The sequence below is a fragment of the Sprattus sprattus genome (genome assembly GCF_963457725.1).
Source record: "Sprattus sprattus genome assembly, chromosome: 9".
Classification (NCBI taxonomy): Eukaryota; Metazoa; Chordata; class Actinopteri; order Clupeiformes; family Clupeidae; genus Sprattus; species Sprattus sprattus.
The window spans coordinates 8,924,230-8,951,729 of record NC_137928.1 but is presented as its reverse complement, the minus strand read 5'-3'; the positions used below and the strand labels follow the sequence as shown (position 1 = coordinate 8,951,729).

Sequence of the window (27,500 nt, the reverse complement as noted above, 5' to 3'; positions counted from 1 at the left end):
AAGGAATAATTACAGTGAGTATAAGAGGCCCATTTCAGTCTAATTCAATGAGCGCCAGTCCCTCTTCTTCCCCAAGCTTCCTCCTGCTCTCCTGCCCTACTGCTCTCCTCCTATACTCCTCTCCTCCTGCTCTCCTGCCCTCCAGATCTCCTGCTCTCCTCCTATACTCCTCTCCTGATCTCCTCCTGCTCTCTCCTCTCTCTCCTCTCTCTTCTCTCCCTGGCACCAATTTCAGCCTAGTCCACCAGTCCAGCTGCAGCTCAAGCCATTTCACAGTTGTCAGTGCACGGCGCATTTCCGAGTGTTAACTAGAGGAACTGCCAACAAGCTGCCCGGAGACTCGTACAGCCTCTTGGACTGCTAACATGTGCTTCTGTCAGAGCAATGATTTTTTTTTTTAGAGGAGTAAACTTTTATGTGACTTTAAGGGGTGCTAATACAATGTTTGTGCCCCCCCCCACGCAACTTGGGCTACACCCCTTGATTTATAATACCGCGAGTGTCAGTTGTGTAAGAGAATCCCTTCTTATGCCGCAAAGCAATGATATGATCTCTGTTTTGTTTGGCTAAAACTGGAATTACATGGGCTTATGGTATGGTATGGTGAGAGATTGAGGGTTGAGAACCTTAACTGAAGAGACCAGCCTCAGGAACTGGCATTGTTGCAAAGAGCCATCGAACAAGCCTGTCATTTTGTTGACAAGCATTTCACATCAAGCTCATTTGATTGTGAAGGACATGCACGCCTGTTTTTTGTGTGTGTTTTTGCATGTGTGTCTGTCTGTATATCCATGTGTGTGTTCACATGTGTGTGTGTTCGCATGTGTGTGTGTGTGTGTGTCAGTATGTGCATGTCAGTGTGTGCATGTTTGTTAAAAGGAGCGTACAGCATGTCCTTTACTTGACATCACACCCTTCAACATCCCACTAACAAGACAAGTGGCCACAAGAACAGCAGAGTGACCAATTTGAAGACGGACACACACACACACACACACACACACACACACACAGGGACACAAACACACACACTCACACGCACGCAACTCACATAAACACACACCAGCACCCTCGTGATGACATCCACAGCTGTCCTCCGTCTGTCAGAGTGCCTAGGCGGGTCGCTTGTGCTGATCTCGGCACACTAAAAGCAGACACTCTTTTTTTTTCTCAACGGCCTTGAAGACAGCAGTCTGGATGCCACGCCGACGTCTACTTATCCAGGGGCCCAGGACTGACCGAGGGGGGAGGGCAGTTATGGTGCGGGGGGTGTCCGAAGCAGGATTTAGGGGCTTTGCGTAAAAACGTCCACAGGAAGGAATTCCTGCCAGGCTCCAGGGCCTCCCAAAAACAGCGGCACACCCCCCACCCCCATCCCCCGCCAAAAAGATCCCTGGCACCCTGCGCTGCTCTGACCCCCCAAATACGGTCATGTCGGCAGCCGTGTGACAAATAGCATCAGCCAAGGTCAGGGTCTTCCTCACAGAGGTCGCCATTGTTTGTCCGCGCCGCGAGCAACTGCTGTCCTTTAGGCACGGACCATAACGGCCACGTTTGTTTGTCCATCCGCTGCCCGCTTCGCTGCCCTATGTGACTAATCCTTCTGTTGGAGCTGCTCATGAGTGCGGGCCTTGACTGACTGGCGGCATGCGTAGATGTTAAATGGGTCTGGAGAGGGGGCTGGAACAACAAGGGGGGAATGCTGGCTGCGGTGCCATGTTGGCAAGGCAAACATCCCAGACCGCGGGCCTTACGTCAGGGAGAATGGAAGGGCAGCGGGGGACGTGGGGATGAGGGGGGGGAGAAGTACACACATAAGGGGTCATCCGTCATGGTGACTGGACGCCAGTGGGAGGGTTGACCTCCACCTTGCCATCGTCCCGGGGGTGCCTCATGCCTCTAACTCCTCCGCACCCCCGCTCACTGTCACCACTCTCCCTCCTCTCCCACTACAGCTTCTCGTCCACAACCCCATCTGTGACTGAGAAACCTATGCATAGCTGGCCTGTTAAACCATTAGGGCTTTAGCTGTAAAGTGGCGCGGGCTGGGTAAGCCGGCATGAGCTGGCCAGCCGCCGGCATCCCAAACAGCCGTTGGCATTCGGCAGGTGCACCCTGGGACGTGGCCTGAGGACGAGGGCGACGGCTCGAGCTCGGGGATTTGGGAATGAAGGGCAAAGGAGGGGGGTGCTTGACAAGAACAGAGCAAGTGGACAGCAACACATGGCTCTGTGGCTCAGCAATGGAATACAGGGGGCCGTCAGCTAATGTACAGCTGGAATGGACCTGCTCCAATGCTCCAATGCTCCCAATGCAGTCACAGCAGAGGTTCCCTGTGTTGGAGTCAGGCCGGGCCTGTGGGCTTACCATGCATCTTAAAGCTCCAAAGGAGTGCTGGAGCAGGCAGTAGACGCAAAAGGCTTGTGTGTGTGTATGTCTGTGTGTGTGTGTTTGTGTGTATGGGTGTGTGTGAGTGTGTGCGTTAGTCCATACACTCCAACATATTGCAAAGGCCCCTTGTGTGATATATCCTAACACTTCTGCATGACTCAAACACAACATAAATTCCCTTCTCCAGCCGGTCAGCAGCAGTCCTAGTCTCGAGAGTGGATATATAAAGAGGGAGATGAGAAGAGCAGGGACACGGAAGGAGGAGAGGGCGACCACCCATTCAGCCGCGTCTGTCTTTAAGTAGATTCACTGTTTACATTGAGGAAAGGAAATAGCTCAGACTAGAGCAAATGGCTCATTAGGATATAGTGATCAAGCCAAGAATAAACCCGCAAGATTAACATCAACTCCGAAGGGAGGCAAATCACACATTCAACTGCACTTTGGCAACGGCGAGGCCTATATTTCAATTAATTTATATTTTGTGTTTATTTTTAATACAATCTCCATGGATTTACATACAGACACTCACTCTGTCCCAACTTACACTACACCAGGACTTGAAATGCACTAGCACACACACACACACACACACACACACACACACACACACACACACACACACACACACACACAGGCACTCTCAGACACGTCAGAACATCCTTTTTGTGTTAGCATACCCAAGGCCATCACATGGGCGAATGATTTAACAAAAGAGCTGAAATTAAAACAGCATGGAACAAGGTGCTCAAAGCAATAACAAAATGGCTGAAACAATGGCAGACTGAAGAGGAGCCGTGCGGAGAGAGATAATTAATGAATCGCGTCTCAGAATAACGCAGGCATCAACAGCGGGACTTCTTGTCCTACTTCTGCAAGTAATGCTTTTGAAGCTCTCTACCCAACACGCACACAGACACACACCCACACAGAGATACACACACACACAGAGACACACACACACACAGACAAACACAGACACACACACACACAGCCGAATTGCCACCACAGAACGAGGGATGGGTGATAACCTAATTTCGGTGAAAGTGCTGGAGCAGCACATCATTGCTTTAAAATCGCCCACACCCACTCACACATGCCCATGGCTGGGAAAAGCACATCTCCAGGGGTAACAAACCAGAGTCCAAACAGACACTGAGTGAGCTCCACCTCACACACCAAACAGACACTGAGTGAGTTCCACCACTCACCAAACAGACACTGAGTGAACTCCACCACTCTCCAAAGAGACACTGAGTGAACTCCACCTCACACTAATACCATGGCCACTCTCTGCTTGCTATAGTCAGGACCCAATAAAGGCAAACGCAGGGATGTGGATGATGATGTGATGATGACTATGATGTGAACTGCAACAAATCAGGTGGTCAGGTGTGACAGCATGTATTTTTATACCTCTCTCTCTCTCTCTCTCTCTCTCTCTCTCTCTCTCTTCCTCTCTCTCTCTCTCTCTTCCTCTCTCTCTCTCTCTCTCTCTCTCTCTTCCTCTCTCTCTCTCTCTTCCTCTCTCTCTCTCTCTCTCTCTCTCTCTTCCTCTCTCTTCCTCTCTCTCTCTCTCTCTCTCTTCCTCTCTCTTCCTCTCTCTCTCTCTCTCTCTCTCTCTCTCTCTCTCTTCCTCTCTTTCTCTCTCTCTCTCTCTCTCTCTCTTACTCTCTCTCCTCCATCTCTCTTTCTCTCATACTTTTCTCAGAGGCAGGGTTCATCTGAAGGACTCCAGACAGACTCTCCTTCACAGCACGACAAGATGTGAAAATGGATTTCGAATGCAAATTTCTCACATAGCTTTAGTAATGCAGGAGGAGAAAAAAAGAAAGAAAGAAAAACTGGTGTTGACTACCGCCTGTTTTGTTTTTCCTCAAGTGAATTCAATATCTGTGTACTTTGAGAGTGAATCATAATCAGTACCAAAGAAGAAAAAAAAAGAAAACATGATAACTTAATTTAAACTTTGGCAGTGTGTATCCTGGCACTCTCTCCCGGCAGAGGAAGCGCTAGGAGATTTGAAGACGTCTCCAAAAATCCGTGAGCGGGACTCTGTGACTCTTTCCCCGTCACATAGACATCCCAAAGCGGGCAACCCCTTTGCCGGAAAAGTCCCTCATTGTTGCAAGGGGGGCAGAAAAGAGGGAATTCAATTTGATTTGTTTTTTTTCTTCTTAAATGCCATCCCTTTCAAGCTAATCCATCTGGCCTGTCTCTGTCTGTGTCCTGCCAGCTCCTCTTTGTTTTGTGAACGATGGACATACAGAGAGAGAAAGAGAAGAGAGAGAGAGAGAGAGAGAGAGAGAGAGAGAGAGAGAGAGAGAGAGAGAGAGAGAAAGAGAGAGAAAGAGAGAGAGATTGTCACCAGTGTGGGTTGATGAGCTGGACAAAGCGGGCCCTTGAAAATGAAAGGGTGAAGCAACATCTTGTCCGAGCATCTCCACTCACTCTTTCTCTTTCTCTCTCACTCTTGCACCATCACACACTAAATTACTTTAATGATACACGCGGAGACTTGCGTCGCCATTGTTATACGAAGGCTCATTCATCCTCTCACGCATCGCCTCTTTCTTCTCTCAAGCAGCTCCATTACCCTGTCCGTCTCCTCTGTGGCTACGCTAGCCCGGGAGACCCCAGTATGAGACTGAGTTAGCACATTAGCAGAGCCTTTTTATGATGCAGTGCAGCAGTCCAATACGGGCTCCTGTGGGGCCTCTGCTCACAAGCTTTGGGGCGAAAGAAGGGAATTGATGCTGAACCCCACCACCCCTGACCCCTTCTGCTCCAGCTAACGCTGCTGCCGCACCCGCGGGGCTTTCTCCATCTCCCTCAGCCCCAACCCCCCCCTGACGCCGCTAGCTGGAGGGGGCTAGCTAGCACGCTAACCTGTCTGTGTACAAGCCTGAGGGAAAGACCAGGGTCACTTCAAGATGAAGTGCATGAGAAAGTTGGATGGAAGTGTGTGTGTGTGTGTGTGTGTGTGTGTGTGTGTGTGTGTGTGTGTGTGTGTGTGTGTGTGTGTGTGTGTGTGTGTGTGTGTGTGTGTGTGTGTGAGAGTGTGTGTGTGCGTGTGTGTGTGTGTGTGCGTACGTGTGAAAGTTTGCTTGTGACTGTGTGTGTTCAATCATTTTTCTTGTGGCATCTCACATCTGCCAGATAGCCCAGTTTTGGGAGTTTAAGCTGCGTAACGCCGCGTCAGGCCTTTCAATTAGCGGGCTTGGCAAACTGCGGCAAGCGGTGCAAATGTAACTAAACACAGGAAAGTGATCCTCTGGGAGTGTGGGCAGTTGACGGAGTAACTAAGTAAGCTCCTTATTTTCCTCTTGGAATGGGGAGAGGGAAGGGGGAAAAAGACCTACTCCTGGCAGCCTGAATGAGTTTAGAATCTCCCTAATTAGCGCTATTTGTACTCGGCACGGAGCAAGCAATGATATAACAAACAGCCAGAACAAAAACAGAGAAGAACAGAGAACAGAGCGCTGATTTTAATGAGGGAATCTTCATCAAACAGCTCCTCCTCAGGGAGAAGAAGGACTTCCTCTCTTCCCACAGCCTGCATTAATCACACAGCCTAGTTTCAGACTGAGGGGAGTCCAGTCTCTATGGAGGACTGGGAGAAACAGGAATGTTCCGACCCTACTTTTCTTAGTTTTGTTTGTTAAAAAGTTAGCGAGAGGTGTGAGGGTGCTCTATTCTCTGTCCTCATTCAAAAATGTTCACCTCAGGGTAGACACCGCAAAAACTCTTTTTCCCCCCTTACTCTCATTCTAGTTTCTCTTTCTATCACCTATATCTCTTTCCCTCGCTCTCTCCAGCCTGCAAACTACACACAGACTAAACCATAAAAAAGCAAGCAAATAAATAAACAACATCTTTTGTTCGCCTCGCAATTTGAGTCACGTCCGGGGATGGAAAACAGACAGTGATGCAGGTCAAAAGGTGGGCAAAGCCTCAATTAGGGTGCATGGCGCTGAGCAACCAGTGCTTATTTAAACCTCCTGACATCTCTCTCCATGCTGACAGTGTCAGATTCAACCCTCCTCAACCCCCCAAAACTACCCCTGTCCCACCCCACCATGCTTGTCAAAGTGTATAAATGTTATAAACAAAGACAGCGAGGGTTAAAAGGTGCGGGGAGAGAGGTCACAGGAGGGTGGGGTTGGAGTAGGGGCATGGGGGACCCCCACTCCCACCCCAACCACACACACACCAGCCATCTTGTTGATGGATACCACCCGCTCTTAAGCGGAGCGCTTGCTGAAAGCTAGCCGGACACACAAAGGAGCACTTCTTTAGAGAAACGCTCCAAGTTAAGTTGTAAACTGACATGCGTAAGTCAACGGGGTGACAGTTTTGCGAGATTAAATAAACAGAAGTGACTAGGAGTCTTATTACACCCCAGTATGAACGGACAACCACTTCATATTCGATCCTCAGCACTGTTCAGGAACAGCAAACCCAAAAAGGCAGTGAAAATAAACCTCACTGAGCTCTTCTGCTCAGCTGCTCAGATGCATTCCGCAGTTAACTGAGCTATGTGCTAACAAAGCGCTAATTTGGAATGGCAGAAAGATATGCAATAACCCAGCAAGTGTTCAATTAGCCGCTCACTTGACCACTGAGCTCATCTGAATACATTGATGACATACAAGTGGGTGTGCGCTGTAACAGGCTAGAGAGGTTGGTCTCCACACTGTGAAAGGGCAAAATTGTTGCCTTAATATTTCTCCAAATGTGGTTTTATAAGTTTAATGGACTATGAATTAATAGCTGGTAATTATCAATAGAGGAAAGCATTTGAGATACAGCAAGGTTGGAGGAAGGATGGAGGAATATAACATTCTGGTGGGCTTGAAGACTCTTGGATTAGGCTGAGGCTTCTTCCATATGCCATGTTGAATATAGCTTCTCGTCAGACTATTTTAGAGGCCATGACACACCGGACCAGAGACGACCAGCCACTTGGCTAGAGCCAATTACTAAGCCATGCTGTCAGTGGAGTCAGGACGACTGCTGAAGCTTGGTTGATGAATCGAGGCCCCCGAAGGGCTCATCTCCAAGTCTGGAAAATAGCCACAGCTACGGATCCCCCGAAAACACACATACTCCACTCCATCACGATTCCCCTTCCTCCACCAGGACTAACACTAACACTCACACACACTCCCATTTCCCCCTGGGACTCATCCGTCTCACTTCGCTCCACAAACTCCTCAGCAGAGAGTTTGCTGAAAGAAAAAGAAGGAATCTTCAGGTTGAGTGTCTGTTTGGATAAGAGCCGAACGAGCACCACCGCAAACCCCCACTCCCTCCTGCTCCCCCCCATTCACTCCAAAAACTGTTGATTCTAGAAGGTTAGCTCATCCACCTTTAGGCTAAAACGTCTCAGGTGACCTCAAAGAATTAAGAATTTGCCTGATGTGGCAAACCGAAGCAATCATTTCCAAGGGTATATACCTGAAAGTGCGTCATATTGCACAGCTAAAATACAAAAGGATTTGTTGACCAAAGTATTACCCAGAGGGTGACATGCCGCAGTTAATCACGACAGCTAACAGCAGCAGCAGTCACGGCTCTGCGCCACCAGCCGCACAAACAAACAGTAATTCTTCCATGGCTGCTGGAGGGCTTATTGGCCAGAGATACTGCTAGGCTTATCTCCCTTGCCAGTGATAAATCAGGTGGCAACCTCCGTTCAAATAAGGCCCAGCCGGGGGAATGGGCGGCGAGATACCAAATGTACTGGAGCCGACGGGCCCGGAGACTCCAGCGGTAAACTCTCAACAAGGGCTTGTTTGTGACGAAGAAATCCCAAATCCAGAATCACTGCCCAATGGCACATGGCCCTGGTGCTGGTTTGGAATGGAACTGCTTGTCACTTCATCCTGTTTTTTTTCCTCTGAGACTATTCCCAGATAAACAATCTGGGGTCCAACTGACCGCTCGACAATTTCTGCATCCTCCGATATCCACAAATCCCGCTCTAGGCTGCCAATTAGAAAACAAGATTTGATCCAAACGCACAAAATAAATTTGATCCAAATGCAGAAATTAAACAAAACAGAACCAGGACAAATGAGACAAACAAAGCAACATCAGCTGGCATAGATAAGGAGACATGATTGCACATTGTATGTGTACTCCAATGTTGAGCTGATTTGCCATAAAAACTATTAATTTACAAATAAGCAAGGCTAAAAGTTTTGAATAATCTGTCACCATGTATTGGAGCAATGATATGTTTCATATGCTTTTCCCTGCGTTACAATTCATCTGGTACGCCTTATTTGAAACGTAATGACTAAATGAACAGCCATCCACGAAAACGTTCTGAAACAAGCAGACAGCTGAAATAACTCCAAGTCGCGGGGAAGAAAAATCTCCACGCAGAACAAAGTTGGCTTTAAGTGCCCGTTCCCCAGAGGAACGGCGTGAAATCGAAACTGAGTGGGATGAAAGGGGCCAATATTTCATAACGCGGCCATCGCAGTGACCAAAATGACTACAGAGGAATAAAAACAGAATAATGGCCATGTCAGGATCGCTAACAGTGGCCCCTTTGTGCGGGGCATTGTGCTTAAACACAGTCGTGTTTATTCTGGTCGGGCTCCTCCAAGCCAGCGCCGTTCCCTCTCTTCCGCTGTCATCCCCCTTTTTTCTTCCTTAATGCATACGCAAAAGCCAGACGCTGGAGAACATCGACTCTGGCTCTTCAGGAAAGGGAGGCATGGGAGCCGCAGTGGGTGAAATATGAGATCCAGCGTAGGGGGAAAAAACATTGGTGGTATGAAAGTGTCCATCAGGATTAAAGCGGGCTCAGAGATGACTTTAAGTGTCAGGAGCAAAGTCACGCTTGGCCTCATCGCAGACCGCGGCGGTTGTTACACTGTGTGAAACAACTTGAGTTACACTTTCTGTGACTCACGGAGCAAAACAATGCACCAGTCATCCCTGTGAACGGGGAACTCTGCATTACTGGATCAATGGCTGATCTATGGACTGAGGTCAATAGAGACAGGATTAGCACCCATGAAAGGACTTCTTTCAACAGGCAATATATACTCCCAAACTCTGTCACTCTTAGCCATTCATCTAGCCCAAGAGAGTATGGATGACATCCTCACAAAGCCTTAAAAGTATATATATATCCTTTAAGAGAATTTGTGAACGGCCAAACCTTCCATTTCTATTTGATACACTCTGTCATCTGTATGTGACCTAGGATCAGCATTTCAGAAAGGCCCTTTGCTGACCTCAGCCACTATAGAAAAACCGGAGGTTTAAAACAAGAAGCTTTGGTGCAGACTGACTCAACATCGATAACTCCATTACTTATGCTAGGCACAGTGTCATATTGATGCCCAAGGTGGTAAGGTGAGAACATGGCTTGAAAGCCTAACCAGACCAGTCATTATTCTGAATTGCAAATGGAGGTAGCAGCATGAAAATCCAATTTTCAAAGCTGGTAATTGTTCACCAGCCTCTATTTTTTACACCGATAAGCAATTAATTAGTGCGAGGAGGCATGGGCGCAAACACTTTCTTTCTTGAGCAATCAAGAAGTATTGATTCACACCAATGATTCGGGGGATTCGCATTTTTTTAAATTCAGGCAGCTTTCATCAGCGGATGATTGGCTTGACGGGATGACTGACAGAGGCGGGGCGGCCGACACACACTAAACTCCTGAGAGATTCCCTGGGTGGCGGTGATAAGAGAAAGCCCAATGGAGTGGCACTAAGTGTAATAGCGGGTTTAAGGAGAGATACAGTATCATTACAGGCCTGCTTAGACAGGAGATTAGTGATCAGATTCATTTTCTCCACCATGCTATATGATCCATATCTGTCTGCGTAAATGCTTTATGAAGCCAGGAAGTGCACTGACAACGGTGCCAATGGGGAAAATACAGAAAATATGGCAAACCATAAGTGCCATTGTGGGAGGCAATTACAAGCTCTTCTCTCGTGAATTGAATTTTACATTTGCATGCAAATGACCAACACCATCCAGAGAACCGACCACTTTTTTTTTCTGTCTTCACCAAGCAAAGAGATACCTCAGGGGGCTTGAACATCAATCGCAGAGATGGGGAAGCCTTCCCGCCCCTTCTGAGGGGGAAAAAAAAGGAGGGAAAGTTTGAAATGAAACATGTCCAAGTTCAAAGAAAAAGTTGATGGACTAGAAAGTACAAGATAGCCCTTCTGTCACAGTAAATCACAAACGGTTCCCCATAAGGGATCAGAGGACCCCTTAGTCAGGCTGTGTGTGCGATAGCCATGTGAAAGCTATGGCCCATCTGTGCTCTCTCTCTCTATTTCTCTCTCCCTCTGTGTGTGTGTGTGTATGTGTGTGTATGTGTGTGTGTGTGTGTGTGTGTGTGTGTGTGCATGTGTGTGTGTGTGTGTGTGTATCCTCCCTTGTCCCTTTATCAAGCCTCAACAAGGACATGAAAGGACAGTGACCAACTAAAAAATGGCACCCAAAACAAAGCCCTGTCAGAGGCAATAGGAAGCAGCCAGCCACCGCATCGTGACAGCCAGCCAGTTTCGGCGGACTACAGGCTCTGTTTGCCAAGGGCAAATAACTGCCAGAGTGGCCGCTTTATAGTGTGTGTCTTCTCACTTCCCCGCACAAAGCTCAACACCACTGGGATGACAACGGCACTGTTTCTTAGTTAGGGAGGAACTCAATCAAATGCTGGTTAGGGATGTGTTCCACATGCACCGATCTAATAATATAAGGCTTAATGGAGACCAGCATCGGGACAAAGAAGTGACAGCACTTTCCTCTGCTCTGCTTTGAGTCAACCCCTAAACCTTTAAAATGAAACAAGATGGCAGTCCTTCATTCACAAGTAAATCATCGCGCATGTTCAGCATTTAAGAAAAAGTAGTCCTCTGCGTTAAAAGCCCCTGGAGTGCGGCATGCAGTAATTGGAACTGTTTAGATAACCTTTAGCTCAAGACTGAGACAGAGTAAAAAAAAGTACTTATTTTCTCTCACTCGCCCTCACACACACACATAACCGCACGCATGCACACACACGCACGCACGCACACACACACACACACACACACACACACACACACACACACACACACTTCGGCCATCAATAATCGTTAAAACTATACAAATCAGCAGACTGCTGTCAAGCTAAGAAAAACACAGTTTTTGCCATGTAAGGGTGCTGTGACATAGCTGTGGAGAGAGGGAAAAAACTCCAATGGAGGAGTACTGGCATGAGTTGGGCCCCTGCCAAGTCCAGCTGAAGAACACAAGTCAGAGAGCGAAAAAGAAAAAGGAGAACGACTTCAGGGAGATGTCACAGCTGGCACACACACAAAGACTTACCACACACACACACACACACACACACACACACACAGACACACACACACACACACATAGACACACACACACCACAAACCATTTCAAAGGAGGCACGTAGCAAACTGCTCTGTGACTTGCCAGCTGTCAGGAGCTCTTTTAAAGAACAGAAAGCCACCTGTCCCCTTATCGGGCTCTGCAAGCACAGCCAGCCTCACTCCCCATCCCGATATCATGCGCTATTCTCCCCTAACATGTCCTGCCAAAACCTATTTCACTTCCCTCCTAATTGTCTCTCTCGTTCCCTTCTTACCCTCAATCGTCAATGCCTCTGATGTGAATGCCTGAGATTCCTCTGCCGAATGTTTGGACTGCAGCTTGGAGGCCTTTAAACTGGGGCCATGATTTAGGCTTTGTGTACGTTTGCGAAGCACTGGTAAGGGTCGCGAGGGGGCAAAAGGTGGGGCGTGTTTGTTTAGAGGGGTACGGGTGAGCGGTGGGGTCGGGTCCGCTTGTTGCCCCCTCACCACGTCTCCCAGATGCCAGATAAGGAGTCTCTTCGTCAGCCCAGCGTGAGATCCGACGCAGAGGGCTGAGAGGATTTCTATTTACACTACCAGGCCCATCCATCCACCTCCTCCTCTACCCCATGACCCCCCCCCCACCCAACCCCCTGCCCCCCCCTTCTACCTCTGTCACGACCGTTTAGCTCCGGTTCAACCAAGCATTTGGGTGCAGACAGGCTGACATTTGCCAGACTGACGCATGAACCCCTTTGACTTAAAAGACCCCCCCCCCTTCCAACTGCCACCCCTACTCAACCCCGCCTCTTGCTCATTCCCCCGTAGACATCCTGAATATTTCTCACCCATGTCCCCCTCACCACACGCAAACCAACACACACACACAGACACACGTACACCGACACACATACACACACACACACACACACACACACACACGCAGTTTTCCCATGTTTCCATGTGTTCCCATGCCCAGTAAGTCATCCCACAGCAGTCACCACACCACAGTATATGAGCCATTGTGAAACACTGCATATTTTCATGAGGAAATGGAAAGACTGCCATAGTATCAGCTGGTGCAGAGTAAACAGGGATCCCTGGTTTCTCCTTCCTCCGACAGCTGCACCAAATGTAGCATGCAGAAGTTAGCCCTGGGCAACCGGTCAAATAAAAAGCAAGATGTGCAGTTTCCAGGTAACTGTGTGTGTGTGTGTGTGTCTACGTGTGTGTGTGCCTTAGCGTGCGTGATGTGTCATGCGGCAAGGTAATGGTCCCAGGTTCCTGTGAGGGAGGACACGAGGGCGAGGGGGGTTGGACGGGGGGGGGGGGAGGGCATATGACTGATGGGCTGGCCAGCTGTCTCTGGATCCCACCACTGGACACGGGGATGAGGACTGAGCCGTCCTGACCAGTTGAGCAGATGAGGAGGGGGTAGGCAGGGGTAGGAGAGGGGGCCAGGGGGACTGAGCCAAGCTAAAATTAACCTCGCTGCCTGAAGGTTCATTAGCGCCCCGGGAGCCTGGATCCCACAGGGAGAGATGGAAAATCTAGTCAGCAGTGTGAGGTTGAACAGAGCAGGGGTGATTTTTTTTCCCCCTTTAAAAAAAAAAAAATATGAAAACAGTCATTGGGTTTTCAAAAAATGAGTGTTGCATAGCATGTTTGCCTAGCCTCGGGAGAGTTTCATGTTTTTCAACACAGTAATGAGGAAAAACATGTTTTATTGACCTCGAAGAGCACAACGAAAGCCTTGTGAGGATATGTTAGGAGTGACCCTCATAGTGCCACATAGTTGATATTCCTCCCATCGCCTCCAACCAACTGACTTCACTTCTATTTGTGGAATAGGGATGAGCACAGGATGCAGACTTTACCGGGGAACAGGTCAATCAAATTACTGCATAACAGCAATCTTCACACCCGCAAACCAGTGTTAGAGCTCCATTAGACAGGAATAGCGTGCATCTTCGCTAATGTCATCTTCATATCGGTCAGGTTGGTCGGGGGCGCGCTGACAGAAAATCCTCTTGACACATTTACATTGCTGGGATGAGCCCTCTGCGTCTGACGTGATTGAGTTCTCGTCCGGACATCGAGCGATGATTAACTTATTCTCTCCGCTCCCGGCAGCCGTCTGCGCGGCACGGCCGGCTCACGTCTTGCATCTCGCTCACCCAATCAATAAGCTATTATAGCTCCAAACAGCGGGCCAAATTAACTTATAGCGGCACTGTGCCGAGTCGGCACTGCGCTAATCCTATTGGCAGGGTCTAATGAGGCAGGGAGAGGGTCCGGCCTGGAACAGGGATCACTTTAATGACGCTGGACGAGTCCGCACACCCGCAAGGGCGGACGTAGTGGAAACGCATATGCAAAACCAACAACACTCACAAGATGCAAAATGGGTGCTCTGTGTATTGTCATTTGCATACGTAAGTGTTTGATGAAATTCATTACAGATATTAAAAGCGAGTTAAATGGATTTTTATGCAAGTTTGTTGTTTGAGGTAGGGGAGAGAACGTTTGGATGCGGCACTGGTCTCCTAGAAGGACAGGACGACTGGGACATTGTGGAACCGCAGTGCGGACTTCTACGCTGATCTCCCAAGTGCATTTGACTGTGTATATGTGTGTGCTAATGTGCGTGTGTGTGTGTGCGTGTGTGTGTGCGTGTGTGTGTGTGTGGATGAGGGGGGAGCGGAGGTGGACACTCTGTGAAGGAGACAGGGGGCGGACATCGTTGCCTCCCCAGTGTGTCCGTCAGAGGTGAGCCAATTTGTTAAATGGAGCCGAGGCTGGATGAGAGAGGGGCTGAAACCCTGCCTGGCCTCTGCACCTTTCTCCTCTCCTTTCTTTCACTCCGGATGGATGGATGAGAAACTGATACGCCACGGGACGAAGGGGGAGAAAGTGTGAGATGGGGGGCACTGTCACTCAGGGAATGAGAGGAGGTCAACGCCCACAATGCTTGACATAGTGACTGACACACACACACACACCCACACACACACACATACACACACAAACACAAGCTACCCAGTCACCTAATCCTAGGCCTTCTTAATTCAGATGTCAGGTAGCCCTGCAGGCAGCTTTACGAACATTCTATCTTTTTTTTCTTTCCAGCCTCACCAAAAAAGAAACGTCTCTCCCCTTGCCGGCTGCTTTTCTCTTATCCTATCACTCACTCACCCCTACTCCCCCACCTCCAGCCTAAGCTTCACCCCGTCTCTCCCTCACCCCCTCTGCCTTTTTCTCAGTCTGCTCCCTCAAAGGAGGGCTTTCGTTTCATAGCCACACCCTGCACAGAGAGGCAGTAGGCGGTAGCAGCGAGACAAAAGGAGGCCGATGCGAGTATGCCCGTCACTGTAGCGTCTGGCTGCCATTCAGTTCCGATTTCAGGCTACTCGAGCAGTTTATTCTGAGGTTGAGTCCACTTTGGCGGGTCTCAAACACGAGCAAATTGAACAACTTGGGGAAAATGCAGAAATCAGAGGGTGGAAAAATGAGGCGGAAGACAAGCCAGATGGTTTTGGTTTTGGACTTTTGCAACTTAAATTTAACAGAGTTAACTGTTGTGATGATCGACTATTCAATCTGAACTTCTAATGTTTGGTGATTCACAAGGCGGTGAAATAAAAAAAATGAAAAAGGACAACTGCTTTAGTCTCCTTCATCGTAAGGTGTTAAGTGGCATTGGTGCCGTCTTTAGCGCTCAATGTCAGGTCAGGTTCTTCAGCTCACCATTCCAGGCACAGCCAGGCTAATGTTCTCTCCATTAACCTCGCCCTAATCAGATTTGTAACTGCAGCAACCAAGGGCAGAGGAGTGCCATGCGGCTCGATGGCCACGGCCGTGCCCCTTCTGCTGGGATTAGCACGATGGCTAGCATGCCTGCTAAAGAGTCTCTGCAGGGCCTCTTCCCAGACTCAGATCCTTATCTATGTCTAAGCCTCGGGAATAAAAAAAAAAGTAGCTTATCACCTCCTCTAAACTGTCACGCTTCAGGCCTGTGCCGCACGCTACATTTGCAATAAAGTTACCAACTGGGTTTCTCCCTCCTCCTCCTCCTCCTCCTCCTCTTTCTCCTCTACCTCTCTCTCTCCCCTTCTCTACCGGTCTCTGTCTTTTTCATATAGAGGTCGACCATGCGGTTAAGCTTGGCTCTGTGTCAAAAAACGAACTCTATTCAATTTCCTCATACATGTCCTACCCTTCTCTACGCGTCCTCTGGACACTACAAACAGGAGGAGGGTGGGAGACAGACAGCGCAGTCCTCTGTCAGCAGTCTGTGATGCGGGGCCCCACGGGCAAGTGCATCCTGATTTTGCCGCCCTTTATCCGAGTCAGAATCAAAATGGCTCTTTTCCTCCCATCTCTTTTTCTACTTGCGTCCTTCCTTGTATTCATACTGTTCGCTACCAATCATCTTGTCCACCCCACGGCTACAGCTTCCACCAGAACCAGCCACAGAATATTTTCGATGAAAGCGTAACAGACACGGATGAAATAAACTAAACTTTGATCCGTGTTTAGAGCTCTTCGTCATAGTGACTGCTTCGACTGCTTTCATCTTCTCCTGTTATGACGGGAGCTTCAGAAATAAATGCCACTAAAGGCTAGAGAAGGGGGGGAAAACGTTGCCTGAAATCTCATAAGTTTCTCACCAAGCAAACACCTTAATCCCCCCCTTACCTTAGTAGCGCCACTTGGAGTACACCAGTTGAAAGCTGGGCTTAACCCAAGTTTAATACACAGCGGAGCTCAGCAGAGTGAAACCAAATCAGACCGATAATAAAAAAATGCACTCTCCACTCATCCCTTGGGGCATTGGGAGACCCTCAAACCAACAGGGGGATTACGCCCCGACAGCAAGCCTAGCGCTGCAGCCCTCGACTTGAGACTGAGAGAGATTAGTCCCCTATAAAACAGCATCTATCCGGCCTATCTGTCCAGCGCAACGGGGGAAGCTTACAATCACCTAACGTTTATCTCGAGTGGAGCCAAGGCTCGTGAGCGGTGCTCTCAATCACACAGCCGACGTCTGCACTCTCCGAGGGTAGTGGATGGTACTCTCTGGCCTGCTATCGAGAGCCACGCCGAGACGGAAAAAAAGAGGGGATGATTGAGTTCGGCACCACCCTGCAAACTGTCTGCCGCTGGCTAGCTGCAGAGAAGGATCAGTTTCATCGTATCAAAATAAATCCACTTCCTGTTCTTTCTAGGTCTCCCGAGGTGACATCTCCAAGGACCCTTCCTTTCTATTATTCTACTCGGAACAGATAGCTGGAAGGGATACGGCAGCGGATCAGACCCACCTGGTGGCAAAGATCGGCAAATTAGTGTGAAGAGGCAGCTTAAGAGTATTTGTAATGGGTCGGTGTTTTTGCAGGCGATCCCTCCCTCACCGGAGCCGAAGGCAAGGGATTATAGACAGCAGTGTGAGTCAGTGGTCGGAGGGACAAGCAGGGACTGTGATGCAAAGCAAAACCACAAAATTGCAAAAGCGGTCAGTCAGAACATGGTGCAATTTCTGCATTCTTTTCTCCCCTTTTTTTTTGGGTGGGGTGAGGTGGGGGGTGAGGGTTGGTGGGGTGTTGTGCCTGTAATGTGTGGGCAGCAGAGGAAGAGGGTTACACTGTAGGAAGAGAAAAGAAATCACCTCGGGACACATTTCGAAACCTCAATCTGAGCTGAAGGGTTCCACTCAAGAGCCAAGGAAGCAAAGCATTTCCTCCCAAAGCCTGTGATCAGATCCGGGGCCCGCCAGGCAAACACAGGAGAGGGAGCCATATGCTGCATCATGCCTGCTCAGTCTAGAGAGCAGGGCTCCATGCCTTTTTATAACCTCCCTATGAGTGAGATCAAAGCCTGCTGCTCCCTTGATTCAACTCAATGTTATCTCCAGACCGTGTCATTCAGCTGTGTGTCATGGCTCTTGCTTTAACTACCCTACCGCCCTGTCTTCTTTATGGCTTTTATGGTGAGATGTGCCTTCTTGACCCCACCCGTGCCCATCTGATAAGGGTATGTGATCACTTCCTTGTGTGGTGGCAGGGTGATTTCCTCTCTGACTCTTTATATTCTTCTGTTCCCTCTGTGTCGTCTTGACTTTAAGTCCTTGGGCATTTGGCAAGAGTCAGGACTACACTGGATGGAACAAAGAGTAAGAGAAATGTTAAGCGGCACTGGTCCTGGTGCCCCAGGCCGTGCGGTTGACTTCCGCGATCAAGCCGACTGTCAAGGGGCAGTGGACTGTGGTGTGATCGATCACGCCAGTAGCAGTCCCCCACCCCAAGCCACTGTAGGAAGGGCCCAGTGCTTCTGCTAAAGGCGGCATGACACCCTTCACTTTGCATCATTCACTGTGAGGTGGGGGAGGGGGTGGGGGTGCCTGCTTCTCCCGCCAGCAGACACCGATCAGCGGGGGGCCACCACAAGATGCCGGCTCCACCACCATAGGCGCCAGGGCCCTGGGAATCTGTTCAGCGCTGCTGGAGTGACAGTGCTGGGGGCGCCTGTCCTGGGGGTGTCATGTCCGTGTGGATCTCTCTATTGCGTGACTCCTTGCGCTCTATGCTGACCTCTCCGCTGGAGAGATGTGCTGCTGCATCCCTGTCGCCCCTTTTTGGTGATCTCTAGCTGTCAGGGGCTTTTGTACTCCTCCTACTTCCCTTGCCAAAAAAAAAAAAAAAAAGCCTCTGTATTCATGTTGGGGGGACATCCTGCCTGAGTTGGCTACTCCCACTTGCCTCCCCTCCCACCACCGACCTCACCCCCCAAAACAAAACCCCTCCCACCAACCCTTTAAAAACTGCTGTTTCCAATCCCATACCAGCAATCTCCCTTTCACCCCCTCTTTCCCGTCCCTACCCCCCTTGAGCAGTGGGCCGGCAGCACCACGCTCTAAAAACCCCAAACATCAGGGACATTTGACACTAACCAATATGACACAAAGGGGCCCAGCGCTGTGCGACTATGGATGGAACGGCTCACGTTCTGGGTTGAACTCCGGGTCAATCAGCTGCACTCGCGTTCAAAATGTTAATCACTCGAACATCCCAATTTCCCAATTCGCAGTAGCTAAGGGAACAAATCCAGCTGGCTGAAGCGGCAAGCTTGGCTGAAAAATTGATTTTCTGTATTTTTATATCCAAAGATACCACACTGTGCCAATGTTAATGTGCCTCACACACATTATGTATGAAAAAAAGTTCACAGCATGAGGTATTTGACAGCTAGGAATAACATTCAGCTGTCTATTCCCATGAAGGAACATATAGAAAACATTGCTTTCTTTTTTTTCTTCTTTCTCTAAGCAGTAAATGTTGACAGATGCTGACATGAATGTCCTTGGGCGATGTAATTAAATGCTAAGTAATCCCTACCCACGTCGTTACAGGGTTAAAAGGGACTGACTGAAGTAACTCAAAACCGAGCCCATTCCCATCAACAAAAATATGCACATACATCCCAGACAGTGCATGCTTTATTTATTTCAGGAGAAAATCTGGATTATTTAGGCAATATAACAGCACATACATTTCCTCTTGTGTATCTTGGTTAAAATAATGACTTTCGGGAAAAGTATCATTGGCAATGCACAAAGAAACTGCACATTTGAATCCTGTACTTAGGCACTCGGTAGAGTCTTTCACCACAAATTTGCCCAGAAATTGACAAAGACAGAGAGAGAGAATTTGTGACACTCTGTCTCTGCAGCCAGGCGATGAGCCAAGGCATGCTGAGCTCTTGTCTCCCCGCAACCTCCACCCCTCTATTTTTTTTTCATCCAATCAAATCACAATTAAACTACTGGAATAATGTTAGCACGAGTGAGTGAAGTGGGGGGAAAATAATTTAGGGATTAGAGACAGCGTGGAGAGAGGGGTTCTCTTGGGAACTGGAGTCTTTTTTTTTTTTCCCTGGCTAGCAGACCACACAGGAACCACTGAATTGTGGTGTACTTTTGTAAAAAGTTAATGAAAGGCAAACAGTCAGGCATATAAACACTAATAAATGGCTGGCTGGGTAGATAAGATAGAATGATACAGAGGTTCAGTACGGCATCCTTAGGAAAATATTGGGGGAAGGCCAGAGAATGAAGCTGAGTCCATATGGATTCCATACATATAAAATGAGGAGATGGGGGCGGGGGCATATGTGGGTGTGTGTGGTGGGGGTTGGAGGGGGGTTTAAGTACAGAGGAAGAAGGGCAGCATAAAAACCACATTCTTTGAGCCAACAGATGTAGTACAAGGGATTTCCTGAGAGGAAGGAGACAGTTGGGTGTTCAAAGAGGCAGCGGCAGGGTGTGGTGTGGTGTGGCGGCATGAGGGGCATACGGGGCGTAAGAGGGAGGGGTGTAGGGATGTACGGATGGGGAACGCTCAATCATGTCTTGGCTGGCGCATGCCAACTGTCCCCCCGGCTCACAGATGACCTCCTTCATATGGCCTTTTGTCTGCCCCGTTCTTGGCCATCTCTTTTTGAGCCCCATCCCCCCATACCTCACCCCCCTCCTACACACACACACACACACACCAAAGGAGAAACAACGTCTCCATGCACCATGATTCATATGGCTCGATAAATATACAGAAGTCAGCAAGTCAGGCCGCCAGCCCATCCAACATCCTGACCTCTCATGCCTGAATGGAATGTGTGTCTGGGCAACCAGTAAATTTTCGGGCCAAGGGGGAACCCAAAACTAATCTCCGAGGTCCGCGGCGTCAGCTCATATCCCTCTTTATGACTTGACTCCATGTGGACCTTTCAAAAAGAGGATCTGAGGCAGTGCAGATGGCCTGACAGTACATTTCTGCTGGGAGCAGGCCGAGGTAGGATGAATTAGGACTTTGTGAAGAGGGCCTGAGTGCTGGGGGGGGGGGGGGGGGTGTGTGTGAGGAGGGGGTGGGTTGTAGTGCACACTGAGGCACCCCACTCAAAAGCAGGACCTCGAGGTTATCGAGTCTTGAAGTGGAGCAGTGTGCCGGCCTTTCGCACACTTTCGCAATCTCTCTGTCCAAGAACAGGAGGAATCCACTATAATTAGAGTCTTTGATCTCCCTGGGACTTGTGCGACTGCCGCACAGAAGGTCTATTTCCAGCGTCCCTTTGTGGATCTGATATCCCCATCATATCCCCTTCATCTGCACATGAGCGCATGAGGGTGTCAATGTGTCTGTGTGTGAGAAGCGAAGGGGTATTGAGAGAAAGAGACTACAGAAGAGAGAGCAAAAAGGGAGAAAGAAAGACTTTTTCGGCTATGACCCTTTTAGTGGGTTTAACTTGTGAAACTTGTGCCATAATCTAAAATAAGAATAAGACACGGATTATCGCTTGCCTTTAAAAGCGGATCATCAGAATCCCTTTGTTAGTACTTATCAAAAAAACCATAACAGCTTCGAGCTTTGATCTTTGTTTTTACAGCTGTGTGAGAAGGGTGCAAGTGCCAGGTTTCACTGCGGGGTGTGTGTGTGTGTACGTGTGTGTGTGTGTGGGGGGGGGGCAATAATAGAAATCTAGAGCTAAGGGTGAAGAGTTGCTCCCGGAGGGTTAGGGAGAGCATTACATAATGTAGTCAGGCATAAGAGCTTATGCACAGCTAGACTTGGCCCTTCCATTTTCTGTCTTCTCGTTTCTCTTTCTCTCTCTGGGTTTGTGCTCTTTTGCCTTTGTCCACCAATGTGGGATATTGTACATCAACAAAGGCATCCCATTACACTGCCCTCTCCATTCCAGATACAAAAGACGACATGAATCACAAAAGGGACACAAAAATCCCACCTGGAGGTCGCTTCAGTGTACACAAGGCAAACAGGCTAATGGACTGAAGGCCTTAACCCACTTATCATGGCGGAAAGAGGGTCAGATTGAGCGATGGAGTGCCGGGCCGTGCACAAGTGCTGTACTGTACTTGTGGTTAATGATAAGCCAAACACAACTAGCCCAACTCGCTCGAGCCGGCATGGCCAAACAGTGCTTGTTGAATCTGGGATTAGACGTTGAAAGTTGCTCAAGTGTCAGGCCCTCGTGAAGTGGGGTTAGACTTTTACAAGAAATCAAAAAAGAAAAAAACACCATTCTCACAAGGCTTTGGGGGTTAGGCAGCGTAAATAAGCTTTACAAGCTTACTTTCCGAAAACTGTGGTTTTAAGGAAGGAAAGGAAAACAAGGAGGACTTTTAAATCGTGTAATGAATTTCGGCAACAGAGGTCTCTGTAATGCGACACAAGGATCAGCGTGCAAGCTCATTATCCCTTGTTATTTTTTCAGCGTGTACAAAGCTTCAACGATTTATTTATTCTTTAATTTCAGTGTCCTGTTCATAGGCCTCGTAAAGGCTCTCGGTACATTAAGATAGCTGTTCCGTTGGCTTCCTGCACTACAAGCCATGCAACACTGGTTGCTCCGACAACATAATTATATGTAGAGAAGCTGGTGTGGTGGCGGTGAGTGTGTGGAGAAGGGAGGGAGAGAAGGATGGGGGGGAGAAAGAACGCTGCAACTTAGGACCGTGTCATTATGGTTCTGTTTGAACCTTGTACAGAATAAGTATCGCTAGTGGCCAGGACCACGCTTTCCCTCCCCTTCTGGTTGAGCCAGGCTGCTGCCAAACCCAGTCTTGTTTTCAACTACTTTGAGAAAAAAAAAGGAAAAAAGAAACCTCACTGGTAACAAATGTCACATATCACCATATTAAGCGAAAGATATTTGAGTTCGCTACTTTTAGAGTGACGTCCCACATATGCTCGACACATGAAGTCGTGTTTTTCTTTCCGCATTTTTTTTTCGCCATCTCTAATTTAACATGGCGTAATTAATCAGCTAGATCACAGGGCATCCTTTAAGCACGCAGTGCTGATGGAGTGGCGCGGAAGGAGCCAGAAGGACATCGGAGAAAAAAGGCACCTCTCCGGCGAGGTCGTGGAGGACACCCTGTCAGCGTGAGGTCACCAACATACTTTCCCTTGTCATCTACACAAGCCAGAATCTGCTTCCCCCCCGCTGTGAAGGAACTCCAGCAGGAATGGAGCCTGACCCGATTTATATTTATAGAAGCTCAAATATTAGCCTCTCGATTAAGGGTTTTGTTTTCCTCTTCAAACAAAGCGAGGCATTATTTGATTAGGCTTGAGTATGCTGCCTAATGCCTGGTCAAACATCCCAATAAGTCCCTGCATCCTAAGATGGCTAAAGTCCATTAAAGAATAATTATTAAAAGAATATTTAAAAATGATTAAAGAAATATTAAAAAAAAAATTATAAAACCAACAAGCTGAGCGCTCCTGTATTGTATTCCGAGGCATGTTTGATAAAGGTCACTAAATTGCTGTATCGTGAAATCTAAAGAATCGTAATAACACTGTACCGTGGCCCAAATAGCTTGATAGTATTGTCACCTCTGTGGCAATTCCCATCCATAAATACTAGGGATTCCTTTGTTATGATTCTTGAGGCTTTAGCCCTATACAACCCTATCCACCATCAACTAGACAACAGTAACCTAGAAAAGAGAGCTTCTGGTACAACCCCCCCCATCACACACATATACACACCTCCCCCATTTCACTTAGATTACAATACAGGCCTTGGTGTCAGCTAGTGGCCATGCTCAAACAGACATTGATATTTGAAACCTCTTCTGATGCTCATCTCAAGACTCCAGAGGGATAGAGTGCATCTGAGTCATATCCTCTCTCTGAGGCATAGCTGCTTGTTGTTTTCAGGAGTGATCATTTAGCAAAATGGACCGAAAAAACAAGTAAACAGGAACATATTGAACAACCAAGGAGTTAAATCGACGAAATCTCCCATCTCCCTCTCGGCTCCTTCCTTTGCCTAAAAGCTTTTTTTGCCTCTCTGTGCAAATTCACTGACCCTCGCAATAAAGGACTTTAGTCTCGACATCAAAGCGAGCCTGTCATTTAGGGGCCCAATAAAAGTACGGCTTGGCAATGCCGTTTACACCAGGGAAACATTTCTCCATTAGAAGGTGCCCGGATGCAGATAACGGGGAAATGTAAAAAGCTTTTTCTTCGGACGAAGAGAGAGAAAAAGACAGAAAAAAAAAACCTCCTACTTATAATACTAAGGGATGCCAGTGACTGACTGGGCAGCCACAGTCTAGAGCTCTTTTTGGGTTAGCTCTTTGTATCTCCTGACCACCAACTGAGGAGGCCTTTACAAATCCGCTCACCCCGGGCCCGATCACACCCTCGCATCCCAGCCAGGGCCACGGCAAGACCCGGGGTTCTACTGGGGGCCCCGCGCTGTGGGGGCCTGGCCGGTGCAGACACATCCTGCCCGTCGTCCGTGGGTGAGATTATCCAACCCAATGAGTCCATTCAGCACAGACACCCGGGAGGAAACTGGAAGAGCTCCTATTCAGCCGGAGTAAAGCCAAAGCCAAAGCGTCCCCTCGCTGCCTTTCAGGCCCAGCCAAGAGGCACCGGTGGAGGAAAATGAGAGAGAACGCCAGGAAGAGAGACAGACAGACAGATTGAAAGAGAGAGAGAGAGAGAGAGAGAGAGAGAGAGAGAAAGAGACAGAGAAAAAGAAAGAAAGACAGAAAGAAGCAGACCACGAGAAATAGAGAAACAGCACTTACTGGCTACTTCCAGCGATGCATTGTGGCTGACCGCTTCGCCGAGGTAGTTTCTGGCCACGCACACGTAGGAGCCCTCGTCGGGCTTGCTGCGGCGGCCGTGGACGATGCGCAGGAAGAAGAGCGAGCCGCTGGGCAGCAGCATGCGCTGCGAGCGTGGGTTGTCGCGGTCAGTCTCCACGCGCTCGCCGTCCTTGTACCACTCCACCGTAGGCGTGGGCCGCCCCTCCGCCTTGCAGTTGAGGGTGGCCGGCTCACCCTTGGACACGATCAGGTCAGAGGGGTGCTCCACTATCTTGGGAGCGAAGTCTTCCTGACGTAGTCGGGATCCTATGTAGAGAGACACACATACGGGTTGTTAAGTACATGTTATAAAACAGAGATCCTATGTGGTAATGCTATTCTTTTTAACACTGATATTGTCCTCACTATCTTCTAGGTGGGGGGATATGATGTACCGCAATGGATTATTCTTATAAATATAGTATATGAAGTATATATAACATAATGATGACCATAAAAAAAAAGTATTTAAAAGGAAGCCTCAAATAGTACCAAAGAAGGTTCTCTGAAACTCTGAAATATTCTGATGCTTGAGACTACGTATAACCCAGAGTACCCAGAGTTTTATACTGCCTTTTGCAACTAATGGCCATACTTTACCCTATCTACACAGAACATACATCAGGACATGATAGTTTTGTTCAGCAGATGGCACTAAGAAATCTGTTCCAGGGATAAAAGTAAATGCAGCCTTCTCCCCCCTCTAGAAGCCAATCCCTTGCAGGTGTTGGGGATGCGCAGACAGGCTCAGCGTGCAGAAATAGAGGCTCTCATGCTGAAACCACCCTTTAATTAAAACTGGCCCTCTTTTTTTTTTCATGGAGCAGCTGAGCTGAGCTGGAGCTGAAGATGGGGGGACTGTGATTTTAAAGCCTAACATTTCCCTGATCAAAGCCCAATGAGGGAAGAGGAACAGGATAGAGAGACTGGGTGGGATCAGGGGGAAAAAAATAGAAAGAGAGAGGAAGAACTAAGAGGGAAACACAAATCTAAGGCAGAAAGTGGAGTTTTCTCTCAGCTGGAGGCTTTGAGTTGGAAGTTTAAATAGACTAAACTAATTTCGGATGGAGACAAAAACGTGGTCAAATGTGTGTGTGTGTATGTGTGTGAAGGAGGGGGTGGGGGGGGGAGTAGAATTTTAATTCCAGAGCTTTGTCATTACTGGAGCATGGAGTGCAGTGAAATGTGGCTGTACGGACTGGTTTAAATGCAAATGACTATGGCATCATTAAAGCCTGAGGGGGTTTGGAATGGCAGGGTGTGACTGTGTGTGTGTGTGTGTGTGTGTGTGTGTGTGTGTGTGTGTGTGTGTGTGTGTGTGTGTGTGTGTGTGTGTGTGTGTGTGTGTGTGTGTGTGTGTGTATGTGTGTGTGTGTGTAGCATCCCCCTATCTCCCCACATTGGCCTTTGGAGCCCATTCAACTCCAATTAAAGGGATCTGGGACTAATTGGCGGCACAGGGCCACTATTAATTTACCCAGCATCCTGTGGACTGGCCAAACAATGCATGCACACACACACACACACACACACACACACACACACACACACACACACACACACACACACACACACACACACACAAAAACACACATACACACACACACACACACACACCCACTATACTCTCTCACACACACACACACACACACACACCCACTATACTCTCACACACACACACACACACACACACACACACACACACACACACAAACTCTAGAGGTCTGTCTGCTGAGAGAGCATCTTTCACCCAAAGTGAGGGATTGCCGGAAAAGTCAGCAGAATGGCAACTTCCATTCCAGCATCAGCAGCAGCAGCAGCAGGGGGACACAAAGGAACCAATTAATCACATCCAGAGAGGCAGCGCGATGAAAGATAATGAACTCCTCGAATAACTTCCTCTAGTGACCCCCGCTAGATTTACAGTAATGGTCTGGAGTACTGGAGTCGTTGTGCTCTCTCTCCCAGGCTGTGTTCCAACACTATTAAAACATACATGCTCCACTACAGTGGTAATGTGCAATGTGCTGAGACAAAGGGGAATACTGTAAAAAATATGTAATTGTGCCCTATACTTTCACTGCCAGCCGGCCCACTGCACTGAATAATGTCAAAGACTCGCTGACTGTGGGAACAACAGATACAGTACTTATTAGATGTGCCACCTTTTCAGAATCAGAATCAGAATCAGATTTTATTGGCCAAGTAAGTTATGAAAAAACAAGGAATTTGACTAGGTAAACTGACTCTCAATGTGCTTACACAAAATATACATTACAAGAAGGCGTGCGGAAATTTGAAGGCATGAACTGTTGTCCGTGCAACGTCGTTAGCTTGATGTTTTTTTACACAAAGAAAGAGGGAGGTTCAGAGAGAAAGGGATGGGCAGAAATAGGAAAAGAGATTGAGACAACTGCACACAGGAGCAGACAGAGAATGGGGGGGGAAATGAGGGAGAGAATTCAACAGAGAAAATGAGAAAACGAGGAATCAGATGGGAAGAGTAAAAGGTGAGAGGAGGAGGAGGCAGACACAGACAACACTACTCTCTCTCTCTCTCTCCTTCTCTCTCTCTCTCTCTCTCTTTCCTTCTCTCTCTCTCTCTCCCTCCCTCTCTCATTTTCCTCTTTATGTCCTCTTGAATAATGCTCACATTAAAAATGCTTAATGCGCTGTGAGCTGTCGGGGTAATTTCGCAGACAGCCACGCCGCTAATTAACCCCCATTTTGTAACCTGTTCCCACATCTGCCTTTGATCCTGCCGGCCCCCTCGCTAACGAAGCCCTTTGGTCAGCTCTCTCTATATCCCTTTATATCCCTTTATCTCTCTCTCTCGATCTCTCTTTCCTCCTCTGACTTTCCCCTCTCCCTCTCTCAGTCCCTCACACACACACACACACACACACACACACTGACAGACATCAAGGATGGGAGCCAGGTCCTGCACACACACACGCACACACACACACACACACACACACACACACACACACACACACACACACTGACAGACATCAAGGATGGGAGCCAGGTCCTGCACACACACACACACACACACCCGTATCCATGGCTGCTGCCAC

The 27,500-nt window shown here is 48.4% G+C and overlaps 1 protein-coding gene across 1 annotated transcript in view; it reads right to left on the bottom strand.

The window, feature by feature from the left end:
• Window positions 1–27,500, bottom strand: part of robo1 (roundabout, axon guidance receptor, homolog 1) — a gene marked incomplete at its 5' end in the record, with an annotated part of 218,020 nt that overhangs the window by 122,277 nt on the left and 68,243 nt on the right. The window contains 1 exon segment of the mRNA XM_080844591.1: window positions 24,361–24,687. Within this exon segment, the coding sequence (XP_080700717.1) occupies window positions 24,361–24,687 (327 nt within the window).